General features: G+C 41.1%; 1 protein-coding gene across 8 annotated transcripts in view; it reads left to right on the forward strand.

The window, feature by feature from the left end:
* MCTP1 (multiple C2 and transmembrane domain containing 1) overlaps positions 1-13,967 on the forward strand; it is a 1,157,412-nt gene that overhangs the window by 650,562 nt on the left and 492,883 nt on the right. For all 8 annotated transcript variants that reach the window (XM_073678366.1, XM_073678374.1, XM_073678380.1 and 5 more), the window contains one exon: positions 2,310-2,412. In XM_073678366.1, coding sequence (XP_073534467.1) covers positions 2,310-2,412 — 103 coding nt within the window. The remainder of the gene's footprint in view (positions 1-2,309; positions 2,413-13,967) is intronic.

Raw genomic sequence — 13,967 nt, forward strand, 5'->3', positions numbered from 1 at the left:
TGCAGCCTAAGAGGACGTGTGGCAGTAGGAGAGCCACGAGCCAGGGACAAAAGGCGAAGTGAGTCTGTCCTGGCAGATAAAGAAACTAATCCACCAGACTTTGGTGTCTGAGGCTGTGAGGATTCCACATCCTACAGCAGATAACCAGTCCGCAGGGGACTGTATGTTACTTGGCCTAAGAAGCCCGGAGGCTCCGCCACAGCAGAAGGGACCTGCAGAGCCGTACCAGGCCGGGAGTAGCAAGGGACCCAAGTTGCAAGCCATACGGGCGAGAGGACACGGTGAGCTCAGGAACGTGGGCTGTTACATTACCAGAAGGGAAATAGCCAGAAGGAGCACAGAGAGCACGGTAGGCCGACACCCTCACCTTGACCAGGGCCAACTTCCCACTTGCTCTCAGACATCCAGGCCCCCTCCTAGCCGGGCCTGTTTCTGGGTCGTTTTACCTGTTCTAATAAAGACCCTGAACTGTTTAAGAGGCCTCCGTTTCCTGGCTAACGCGGTTGGAATCATCCCCTCCATCATCCATCATACACTGCCCTGGGGCCCTACTCTTCCCGTGGGGAGTTGTACTATTCGGAGCTGCACCTTTACATCTGCCCCAGAGGTCTGCACTGCAGCGGCGGTTAGCACTGACCGCAATCCACGGGTGGCGTAGTCGGACATTACTTAAAAACTTATAAAGGACTGCCACTGGTCTGACCACCCTGAGCCACGGACCGGGTTGCCACTACTACCCCCATCGTCTCCCTATTGCCCGGCTCCGAGTGCCCCACGGCCCAGGGGGCGAGTCATATTACCTGTAGCTGGACGTCTGACACATAGCCCAATGTTTTGCAAACGCCTTTTGAAGGTTTGTGTAGACTCTGTTTAATGCCTTAGACTTGGTATGTTACATCTAATTTCACTTGTACAGAATGGATCACTACTCGCCATTCTTGCAATCTGACTAGGCCATGTGGCAACACCCACAAGGGAACACGTCACACCAGTCCAACTCCTGGAATTATGATGTAAGGTGGCAGAATCTACGTTAGTAGTTAAACTTACAATTCTCATTCATTCCTTTTGGACATACTGTGTCCAATGTATAAATCCAAAATGTTTACCCATGGAGATGTTTCTTCTCTATTTGTTGTGCCTTTTTTTCAAATAATTGTCTCCACAACTAACCACCTTAGGTCACACACCCTATGTCCAGCCTCATGAAAATGTAGTGCTACTGTTTCTCCAAACTTTGCTCAGACAACCATTAATAACATCATTGATAGCAGCCAGGCATGTGATTGCTTGTTCTGCGTATGGTACTCATATGCCTTACTGAATAAATTGAGATGTTTTGTTTATATTTTTTCATTATTTGCATATCATTAGCATGTCTATTGATCCTGTGGTTTTCATAATTCTTCATGTTTCAATTTCAATGTCAAAGAGTGGATATTATAGTCATGTCCAATATGGTATTTTACAGTTGAAAGTTTGTATCATTGAGACAGACCATGTCCATGTCTCTGCATTTGTCCCCTAATCATCCAGCAGCAATCCGTGTCTGATGAAGGTCCAGTTATAGGGACCAAAACATTACAATTTTTGTTTGGATTGCCTGACAAAGTTTCAAATGTAATTTTCTCTTTGGAGTGCCACGTACCATTTTAGTTTTTATTATTAGATGTGGAACCCTTTTTGAGCACCCCCATCTAGTAAGAGTTCCATATATTCTGTATAACTATTCTCTTTTCCTCACACACTATTTTTCAATGCTGTGCTGTCACAGACACTATTTGTGCAGTTTCTTCAGTGTTGGCTTTTTTTCTCTATTTCTATGTAGAGCTGTAAGCTGTGACGTCTTCTCACTATCCAGATTCACCACAAAATGATTGCTGCATTTCCTGCTTCTGCTTTTATACAGGTCTTTATAGTCCATCCTGATTGGCTGTGCTGTACCATGTAATGTAATAATTTTAGGGCGCTATGGGGATGCCTGCCCAAACTCATGTGATCCTTCCCTGGCTATCGCAATGTTCTGCAATGTGTAAAATAGTAGCAAACATTTAGGCAATTTATGCAAATCAAATCTCAAACTTCAACATAAATTTGATTTCCATCAAATCAGTGCGTTCATTTCTAGTATTTTATATATATCTTAATACCGGCTGTGCACAATATTTTTGAATTAGCATTGCAAATTGTAAACAGTAGCATATTCTCTTGCTCCTATATACCAGTATATCAGACTTCTGTTATTTTTAAACTTGGTGAATTGGATATGTGGTTTTTGTCATTAATTGCTTTTCTTTTGTTCTCCGCAGGTAAAAGTGACCCATTTTGTGTAGTAGAGTTGAACAATGACCGTCTGATGACACACACCGTTTACAAGAACCTAAACCCAGAATGGAAAAAAGTCTTTACCTTGTAAGTTTTATTTTACAATTATAGGTGACGATATATAGGTAACCTTAATTTCAAGCAAGTTTTCAGAATAAGCTGTCTTGTGTGTACATGAGGAATAACACTATACGTGGCCATTATAGTACTTGCATCCTGCATTTTCATCAGTTTTTCCATCCGCATACTCTATTTCTTAATTTGCAATCCACTCTGAGCTGGTGGGAGAAGAGTGACTGCTGTGATCTCTTTCACACACACCACAGTACACAAGGATGGATTTCTGCCCTCCATCCCTTTTAAGCATACAGATAGAAGCTACAGCGGTGTAGAGGGTTTTTTAAGAGTAGATAATAAGAATATGAGGCAAGGGGAGGGGAAAAAGAGGCTGATAAGTGGGCAGGGAAGCAGGATTCTCTGATAAGATATATTGCAAAGTTTCTTATATTCTCCTGGAATAATAATTTATACAATTATATAATTTTTATTGAAATTTTCTAGAACTTTGCTGTGCCAAGGTTGACCTGTATTATTTTGTACTTTTGTAAAATAAACCACTATTGTAATACATTAAAAGGGTTGCCCGCTATTTTACAACACCCTATTAATGGTTCCAGGATGGTGAAAAAAAAATTTAAAAAAGCAAAACTCACTTTTTGGAACTGTAGCCACTACTGCAACAGACTGGCAGAGCATGCAACATAGGGCAATGAAGGAGTGGCGCCGATCAAGGAATTTTTTTTTTACCTCCCTGGTCCCATTAACTCAGGGGGTTGTCCATTAGTGTCATATATTTAAAAAAAAAACACGCTATTAAACCACAGTGAATGTTTTTACCCTTGAATACTATATGTTTGTTTTGTTTTTCTAAGGGGTTGTTTTCCTCAACACAAACTTTACAGGTTGTAACTTTTTGGGTCACCAGACTATTGTGGCCTGTGATATAACTGCAGTAGTTAGGTGACTACAGCGGTTGTATATCTGATCAAATGTGTCTTTAATGACATGATGTGCCAGTCATGTGATCACTGTAGCCAGTCACAGGCCCCAGCAGTGAGGTGACAAAGAACTAGAAATCATTGCTTCTTGTATCCTTGTAAAGCCCCAGAAGATCCCAGAGGGGTTGGAGCAGGTGAGTATGAATAATTCTATTGTTTAGTTACCATCCTTGCTGCCTGTACATTTTCTGTTGAGGATGGATAACCCCTTTATTCTAAAAGTTTCCAAATGAGATTAATGACTTCTGAATAAATATTTATAATCTTCATCTCTGATTTTCTGATACTGAGCTCCAAATCTCCTGCTTAAATGTAGACTTGCATGTGAAATTTTGCCTGTTTTGTGGTAAAAAGGGAGCTTAACCCCTTTACTACCCAAGGTGGTTTGCACGTTAATGACCAGGCCAATTTTACAATTCTGACCACTGTCACTTTATGAGGTAATTACTCTGGAACACTTCAATGGATCCCACTGATTCTGAGATTTTTTTTTCGTGACATTGTACTTCATGATTGTGGTAAAATTTCTTCGATATCACTTGCGTTTATTTGTGAAAAAAACGGAAATTTGGCAAAAATTTTGAAAATTTAGCAATTTTCAAAATTTTAATTTTTATGCCCTTAAATTAGAGAGATATGTCACACAAAATAGTTAATAAATAACATTTCCCACATGTCTACGTTACGTCAGCACAATTTTGGAACCAATTTTTTTTTTTTTTATTAGGGAGCTATAAGGGTTAAAAGTTGACCAGCGATTTCTCATTTTTCCAACAAAATTTACAACACCATTTTTTTAGGGACCACATCACATTTGAAGTCACTTTGAGTGGTCTTTATGACAGAAAATACCCAAAAGTGACACCATTCTAAAAACTGCACCCCTCAAGATGCTCAAAACCACATTCAAGAAGTTTATTAACCCTTCAGGTGCTTCACAGGAATTTTTGGAATGTGTAAGAAAAAAATTAACATTTAACTTTTTTCACAAAAATGTTACTTTAGACCCAATTTTTTTTTATTTTTGCAGGGGTAACAGGAAAAAATGGATCCCAAAATTTGTTGCGCAATTTCCCCTAAGCACGCAGATACCCCATATGTGGGGAAAAAACACTGTTTGGGCGCACATCAGGGTTTGGAAGGGAAGGAGCGCCATTTGACTTTTTGAATGTAAAATTTGCTTGAATAATTCGCGGACGCCATGTTGCGTTTTGGGGAGCCCCTGATGTGCCTAAACAGTGGAAACCCCCCACAAGTGACACCATTTTGGAAACTAGACCCCTCAGGGAACTTATCTAGATGTGTGGTGAGCACCTTGAACCCCCAGGTGCTTCACAGAAGTTTATAACATTGAGCCGTAAAAATAAAATTTTCACATTTTTCCCACAAAAATGTTTTTCAGCCCACAATTTTGCATTTTCATAAGGGTAACAGGAGAAATTGCACCATGCAGTTTGTTGTGCAATTTTTCTTGAGTAAGCAGATACCCCATATGTGGGGGAAAACCACTGTTTGGGCACCAGGCAGGGTTCGGAAGGGAAGGAGCGCCATTTGAATAGCGGACGCCATGTTGCATTTGGGGAGCCCCTGATGTGTCTAAACAGTGGAAACCCCCTACAAGTGACAACATTTTGGAAACTAGACCCCTCAGGGAACTTATCTAGATGTGTGGTGAGCACCCTGAACCCCCAAGTGCTTTACAGAAGTTTATAACATGGAGCCTTGAAAATAAAAAAAAATCAAACTTTTTCCACAAAAATGAAGTTTTAGCCCCAATATTTTTATTTTCACAAGGGTAAGAGGAAAAAATGGACCCCAAAAACTTTTGTGCAATTTCTCCTGAGTAAGTCAATACCCCATATGTGGGGAAAATACAGTGTTTGGTCGCACGGCAGAGTTCAGAAGCGAAGGAGCACTGTGTGACTTTTTGAACCAAAATTGATTGGAATTGAGAGCGGACGCCATGTCGCGTTTGGAGAGCCCCTGATGTGCCTAAATAGTGGAAACCCCCAACAAGTGACCCCATTTTTTGAAACTACACCCCTCAATGATTTTATCAAGGGGTATAGTGAACATTTTGAACCCAGAGGTACGACACAGAATTTAATAACATTAGGTCATCATATTGAATAGGTTGTCATTAGTTTTGAGCGCAAATGCTCGCTACTTGAGTTTGCATCGGGTACTCAGGTATGCACCATGTATCACGCGTGCTCGAGTGACATGCTCGAGTCCCCTCCCGCATGTTTCACGGTTATTAGACACCCAAAAAAATGCTCGTGCATGGCAGGCAATCCCCGCGAGGTATTTTTGGCCGCAAAGCATATGGGGCGGTCACTCGAGCACCCGCGATACTCAGTGCGCACCCGATGCAAACTCAAGTATCGAGCACTTGCGATCAACACTAGTCGCCATATCGTTATCTTTTTCTTTTTACTTTTGAAAAAAATCCCAACCCTAGCCCCAACCCTAATAACACCCCAACCCTAATAAATCCCCAACCCTAGCCCAACCCTAATCCTAACCCCAACCTCAACCCTAACCGTAGCCCATCCCTAATCCTAGCCCAACCCTAACCCTAGCCCAACCCTAACCCTAGCACAACACTAATACAACCCCACTCCTAACCCTAACCCCAACCCTAACCCTAGCACAACCCTAACCCCAACCCTAGCACAACCCTAACCCTAACCCTAGAGTTTATTTTTTACGCCGTTCCTCGTGCAGTATAAGTGATTAGACGACTTTATTCTTTAGGTCGGTGCGATTACAGCGATACCAGAATCATATCGGGTTTTTATGATTGACAGCTGTCACACACTAAAAGACGCATTTTTTTGCAAAATCTAGTTTTTGCATCGCTATATTTTGATATCTATAATTTTTCCATATTTTGGCCGACAAAGTCATGTGATGACTTTTTTTTTGCGGGATGAGTTGATGTTTTTATTGGTACCATTTTCAGGCACGTGACATTTTCTGATCGCTTTCTATTCCGATTTTTGGGAGGCAGAATAAACAAAAACCAAAAATTCAGGAATTGTTTTTTTTTTTTAATTTTTTATGCTGTTCCGTGTGTGGTAAAATTGATAAGGCAGCGTTATTCTTTGGGTCAGTACATTTACTGCGGTACCACATTTCTATCGTTTTTCTATGTTTTGGCGCTTTTACACAATAAAAGCTATTTTATAGAAAAAAAATATTTTTTTGCATCGATTTATTCTGAGACCTATAACTTTTTTATTTTTAGGCTAATGGAGCTGAATGGCAGCTTGTTTTTTGCGGGACAAGATGACGTTTTCAGCGATACCATTTTTATTTATATTCATCTTTTTGATCGCGTTTTCTTCCATTTTTTATTTGGCGGTATGATGATAAAGCATTGTTTTTTGCTTCGTTTTTTATTTTTATTTTTTACCGTGTTCACTAAAGGGTTTAACTAGTGGAACAGTTTTATAGGTCAGGTCGTTCCGGACTCGGCGATACCAAATATGTGTACTTTTATTGTTTTGTTGTTTTTTTTTCATAATAATAGTTATTGATGGGTACATTATATTTTTATTTTTGGTGGATTACTTTTTTTATTTTTTTTTTATATTGTTACAAATTTTTAAACATTTTTTTTTTTCATTTTTTAACACTTTTTTTTTACTTTTATACTTTGTCCCACTATGGGACTTTCACTTTTTTTACTCTGATCGCCTATATAGCATAGGGATGGAGCACCATCCCTGTGCTGTACAGTCTGTTAGCGCTGCAGATGCAGAAGATACTTTGGTCATGCACTGCGCACCTGTTGTCTGGTGACCCGGATGTTGTCATGACGACATTCGGGTCACCATGACAACCACGGAACCCGGCCTCAGACAGTGCGGGACGGCGGGGAAGAGGTGAGTATCGGCGCTTACTTCCGCAGTGCTGCGATCAACTTCGATCACAGCATTTCGGGGGTTAATGTACCGAGAGTGGTGCGGGACCAATCACAGCACATAGCACCGGGTGTCAGCTGTGACAATCAGCCTGTGTGTGGGCAAAATCAACAGGGCGTACTAATACGTATTAGGCTCTTAAGTCCCAGGGCGCAGATACGTATTAGTACGCCCTGGGCTTTAAAGGGGTTAAAGGAAATGTGTCGTCAGAAAATTATGTTTTGTTTAAACCAAGATTTATATTTAAAGAGGTTATCTACTTTGACAAACTCTTCTTGTTAGCCCTGCAGAACAAAACAAAATTAAAAACAGAAAACACCGAGTCTGCCTGTGACTTCATGCGGTCAGGTGACATAGTTATGTCACGTGACCACTGCAACCAATCATTGGCCGCTGATCAATTACAGCAGCCTATTGGTAATAATTACCTGTGGCCATGATGTATAAATTGGCTAGAAGACACCTCGACGCGCGTTTCACCGCCGCCTGCTGTTTTGTCAGGAGGACATTATTTCTTCTTATTTTATGCATTTATTATTGGTGTATTTAATAAACTCTGGAATTGTTTTATGAATTTGATCATGTGTACTCCCTCCATGGTGCTGTATATCTGTGTTCTATTTAGGAAAGGATCATCCTTTATTTTTGAGGAATTTCTTGTGTCAGGTTCCTCTTTATTACTTAATCGTCTGAAGGCAGGGACAGTGACCGGCACTGACTGGGCGCAGAACTCACGTGACACAACGACCTCACATGAGCCCCGGAATGTGAGTGCCGACACTGCTGGAAAGGGAAGTGTTGTTATTTTAATTGGGACAAACATTCAGATTGAGAAGGGGTTGTGCTGGTAGTGGACAACCCCTTTAATATTAGGCTGATAATTTCTGTTCTGTACATATCTTTTCAGAATTCCTTTCATTATCATTACAGGGTTACAATAATAGATAATATCTATATATAGATAACAGAGGATCATACCCAGAGGCATAGCTAGGCGGTTCAGCACAAGTAAGGCAGAACACATCTGAGTGGGCCCCTAACCTAGGAAACCATGTCGACAACTGCAGTGCTACCCTATTCATAAGGGTAAAGGGGAACTTCAGCAGATGATCATTCTGTTACTGAAAATAAATCACCATAAAAGACCAAGACATATATTACCGCCATACTGTGATTGTATAGTGGTATATATCAGTCCAGAACATACGATTACAGTACATTTACCGATAGTCACTTACAGCTGACGCTCTTTCTGATGGAGTCATTCACTTTTCCCGTCTTTTCCATCTGACCCAGACCGACATGACAACTTCTATCAACCAGCACTCGTCTTTAGACATTACAGCAACTACACATTTGACTTCTCACATTTCTAGCACCATCCTCATCTATTCCCAACCTGCATAAACTCCTCATCCTACTGATACCCCAATCCTGAGCCCCGACTGCCATATTACCTGCCAAACAACTGTTGTGTGGCCTAGTAACAATGCTTCTCTTAGTGCCACATATAATAATATCCAACCCTGTGAACCTCTGTGGCCCCCTTTGTGCCTTCTAGATGGTAAAAATCCCCCCCAAAGATAAAATAAAACTCTCTGTAAGTTCCCTAGAAAGTAATAGTGCCCACATTTTGCCCCCTAGAAATTAATAATATCTACTGTGTGCCTATTTGATGGCTACTATACCATGAGCGCCCTTATAATGTAATAATGCCTCTTAAGTGCTCACTTAACACTGAATATTATTTCCTGACATACCCCTAAAAAGTAATAATATCCCACAAGGGTCTCCTTAGCAATTAATAATTCCCACAGTGTTTCATCAAAAGTAGTAATGTCCCCTGAGTCCCCCCATGAATAGTAGTAATTCCCCCTCCAGACATACAATAATGAAGTCCCCAGAGTCCCCCCAACTTTCAGAAATAATGGGCCTATGAGCTTTCCCACATACAGTAATAATGTCCCCTGAGACCCCCCACATACAGTAGTCAGTCTGATGAATCCCTACCACCACCATATACAATAACAATCTTCCTCACAAAACATGATGTAGCCATGCAGTAAAATACCCAACAGCCCCAATTAGTCTAATACTCCCTAGTCTCCTCACACAGTATGATATCCCCATACCCCCAACACAGTATAATTTCCTCACAGCCCCCTATAAGTATTAAAATAAAACTATATACTCAACTAAGGCATCTTAGTGTGTCTGTCGGCACAATCATCGTCAGGTCGGGGCGTCACAGTGATGCCATCATGCCACCTGCGGCAGGGCTCTGATGTATTGTGCATGCCCTTGCTATTCTGTGGGCTGCAGTCCTATAGCTTCCTGAACAGAAAGCGGTAGGATGGGAAGACCTGTCTCCCTGCTTCACTGCTGGGTTTAACTGTACTGCCATGCTCTTGACACAGATACAGTTAATAATGGTGAACACTACTGATCACACCAGTCACAATAGCTGTTAGTTAGCACTTGCTTCCTTTCCCTTGCTCCACAATGACCTTTGTACAGGACACAGTGCATACCTAGAAAACTGTCACATAGGAATCAATAAGTCAGATTTTGTCTATTGCTTACTATGGTCCATGTGACTGATGTAATCTGTATCTCTGTGTGCTATCAATAGAGATTCAAGCAAGATGGCTGTCCCCATAATGATGCAAAAAAATAGAATAAAAAAATCTACCATTAAAAATTAAAAAAAGTTTCATTATCAGTGCTTTTTTTTTCAATAAAAAGTTATAGAGATCAATAATAAAACAAAATGTGATAAGTTCCCCATCTCCCTCTAGTGGTGACTGCAGGTATACAGAATTCTATCATTTAACACTCTGTGCAGGTTTTTTGGACATTTTGATCATAAAAACACAGCTGCAACCATTATAAAGATAAGAGCTAAAGGAATCGGCACAGAATATTGTACTAAAAAATAACTTGGTGTTAAAAGGTTGGATACCAGTGTAAATAAGCCCAAAGGTGGGATTTGCTGATTCTTTATACTGGTCATCATCTGTAAAATAAACAGTGACCTAGGAAACAACTACCCTTCTACCATCCTCGCCAGCCTTGCTTCATTTTTTATCTAGCCAAGAATATTGCACTGACTTTCGTTAGTTTCTGCATATTGTCTTAACTCCCCGAGGACTAACTGCAGGAAGCCATATCCAGTCTACTTTTGTGATAAGAAATCAACTATATCTGCACTTCCCATCTATTCATTAAAGACAAAACAATATTTTGTGAGTCTACTTAAAGGTTATTGCTAAAAGATCTTGGAGTACTGAATATTTTTTCTTAATGCACTCAACATTACAACAAAAGGAAGGAAAGGCATGAAATAATGGAAATCACAGAACCGATAGACATGTTAATGATATGCAAATGATGAAAAAATTGAAACATTTTCAAAACATCTCGATCCATTAACTTTGAAGTATGTGCGCCACACACAGAAATACACACACTTACATATCTTGTCTGTTATCAATGATGTTATTAACGGTCGTCTGAGGAATGTTCTGCCATGTTAGATGCACTTCTACACAGAAATCATCAAGATCCGCTGCTGACAGCTCCCTTTGCAAGTGTCGACCAATAATGTCCCAGATGTGCTCGATGCGAGACAAGTCTGGAGACACTGCGGGCCATGGTAGTAGGTTTAGGTCACACAGCAGCATGCTGCCTGGCAAATTGGTGTTCTTGCTTGATTCTGAATAAATTGAGATATTTTGAAAATGTTGTTTCCATTTTTCATCATTTGCATATCATTAACATTTCTATCGATTCTGTGATTTCCATTATTCCACAACTTTTCCTTCTTGATGTTGAAATTTTAATGTAGAGGAGCATATTATGTGCACTTTGTATGAGTCAGTCATTGTCCCTTGCATAATTTTTTTTAATGTATACCCCTCTATTTCATATTTGTTATCACCTAGTAGGTGGTAATTGCTGCCACTGCATAGATTTTTTATCCCCTGTATTGCCATAGATGTTGCAGAGGTGATAATTGCAGTCTCTGTCCCATTGACCACAGAAACTGAGTACCCACCAGTAGGCAGTAATGACAAGTGATGGAGTAATATTATAACTGCAAACAGCTAGCTTGGAGGTTTTAGTCATCTCAAATGAGGCAACAAGTTGGCTTGAAGGGAGGTAAATAATTAACACTTGATTTACATCTGTAACTTTTGGCTTGCACTTGTGACAATTGCTGGCTCTTTCCTTGTCAGCAGTCCAGTCTCTGTTTCACAATCAGAAGTGCAGCAGATACTCAATGCTGGTCAGAACACCTCTTAGGTTAAGTGCACATGTAGCGCTTTTGATGTGTTTTTGCTGCGTTTTTTCCATGCGGAAACACAGCAAAAACGCTTGGTAATCGGTCTGCCAGCTACCATTGTGTTTTAAAATGCAGCATGTCCTTTCTATTCAGCGTTTCCGCAGCGTTTCCCGCCCATTGACTTTAATTGAACCGCAGCAAATCCGCAGGTATAATGTTTATACCTGCAGATTTGCTGCAGTTTAATTAAAGTCAATGGGCCGCGGAAACGCTGCAAAAATGCTGCGAATGGTACCCAGGTTGGCTGGGGAGGACTACTACTCCCTTTATCCGACCGCTGCTCCCGCTGATAACAGCGAGAGCGGCGCGGCTGAGGGGAGTAGTAGTCTCCTCAGCCGAGCTGGGACTGCGCGCTGTGGTAAAAAAAAAAGAGTAAAAAAAAACACTATGCTGGCCTGTCTGGCGCCCCCCCGGTGTCCTCCTGGTCCTCGCGATGTGTTCAGCCCGGCGGCCGGTGGTACAGTGCCGAGAGTGTGCTCGCTCCCAGGAGTGTACATCGCTGCGCTGCCAGGACCTGAGGTCACGTGAGCTCTCAGCTGAAGATCAGCTGAGAACTCACGTGACATCACTTTACAGGATCGGTGCTGTGTGGGAACATTCCTGAGAATGCTCCCACATATCACTGATACAGTATGAGGTCACGGGGGCTGATCAGCTGATCTTCATCTGATGAACCCAAGTGACCTCACTCCTGCAGCACCAGTATACACTGGCAGGAGTAATTTTACACTCCTGTCAGTGTACATTTCTGTGTTCTACATCAGTGACATCAGTGATTGCTGATGTCACTGCTGTAGAAGTGACCCGGATCGCGAAGGGACAATCCAATGGAGTACGTCGTGATGGCAGATAGCTGAGGGATATGGTTGTTTGTTTTTTTTGTTTTTTTTTTCAGGAGACTAGGGATTCGTGGACTGAGAGTACAATAATAAAAAAATTATTAACCCCTTAATAACATCTGACGTACTAATACGCGTCTGTGCCCTGGGACTTAAGAGTCAGACCCGTATTAGTGCGTCATCGCGATCGCGCGCGCACACAGGCTGTGCGGGCGCGATCGCAGCCGGGTGTCAGCTGATTGTCACAGCTGACACCCGGTACTATGTGCAGGGAGCGGTCCTGCACCGCTCCCAGCACATTAACCCCTGCGATGCTGCGATCGAAGTCGATCGAAGTCGATCGTGGCATTGCGGGGGCAAGGGGAGGTGATCCAGCGCAGTCTGCAAAGGCTTCCCGGGTGTTGCCATGACGACCCGATATCGTCATGACAACATCCGGGTCACCAGACAGCAGGAAGATTGTTTGGACATGCGCAGTGCATCTCCAAACAATCTTCACACTGTGCACCGCTGATAGCCTGCATGGCATAGGGATGGTGCTGCATTCCTGTGCCATGCAGGCGATCAGAGAAAAAAAAGTGAAAGTCCCAGAGTGGGACAAAGTAAAAAAGTGTATAAACTGTCTGAAAGTGGAAAAAAATATATATATATATATAAAAAAAAAATAAAAAAAATAATCCACCAAAAATAAAAATATAATGTACCCATCAATAAATATTATTATTATTATAAAAAAAAAAAAAAAACAATAAAAGTACACATATTTGGTATCGCCGCATCCGGAACAACCTGACCTATAAAACTGTCCCACTAGTTAACCTCTTCAGTGAACACGGTAAAAAAAAAAAAAAACGAAGCAAAAAACAATGCTTTATCACCATACCGCCAAACAAAAAGTGGAATAACACGCGATCAAAAAGACGCATATAAATAAAAATGGTACCGCTGAAAACGTCATCTCGTCCCGCAAAAAACAACCCGCCATACAGCTCCATCAGCCGAAAAATAAAAAAGTTATAGCTCTCAGAATAAAGCGATGCTAAAAAATATTTTTTTCTATAAAATAGCTTTTATTGTGTATAAGGGCCAAAACATAGAGAAATGATACAAATGTGGTACCGCTGTAAACGTACTGACCCGAAGAATAAAGCTACCTTATCAATTTTACCACACGCGGAACAGAATAAAAAAAAACAAAAAAAAACAATTCCTGAATTGTTGGTTTTTGTTTATTCTGCCTCCCAAAAATCAGAATAGAAAGCGATCAAAAAATGTCACGTGCCTGAAAATGGCACCAATAACAACGTCAAGTCATCCCGCAAAAAACGAGCCATCACATGACTGTCTGCCAAAATCTGGAAAAATTATGGCTCTCAAAATATGGCGATGCAAAAACTAGATTTTACAAAAAATACGTCTTTAGTGTGTGACAGCTGTCAGTCATAAAAACCCCATATGATTCTGGCATTGC

This window comes from Phyllobates terribilis, unplaced genomic scaffold, assembly GCF_046119375.1.
Source record: "Phyllobates terribilis strain yellow unplaced genomic scaffold, ASM4611937v1 Scaffold_1__5_contigs__length_1240528914, whole genome shotgun sequence".
Taxonomy (NCBI): domain Eukaryota; kingdom Metazoa; phylum Chordata; class Amphibia; order Anura; family Dendrobatidae; genus Phyllobates; species Phyllobates terribilis.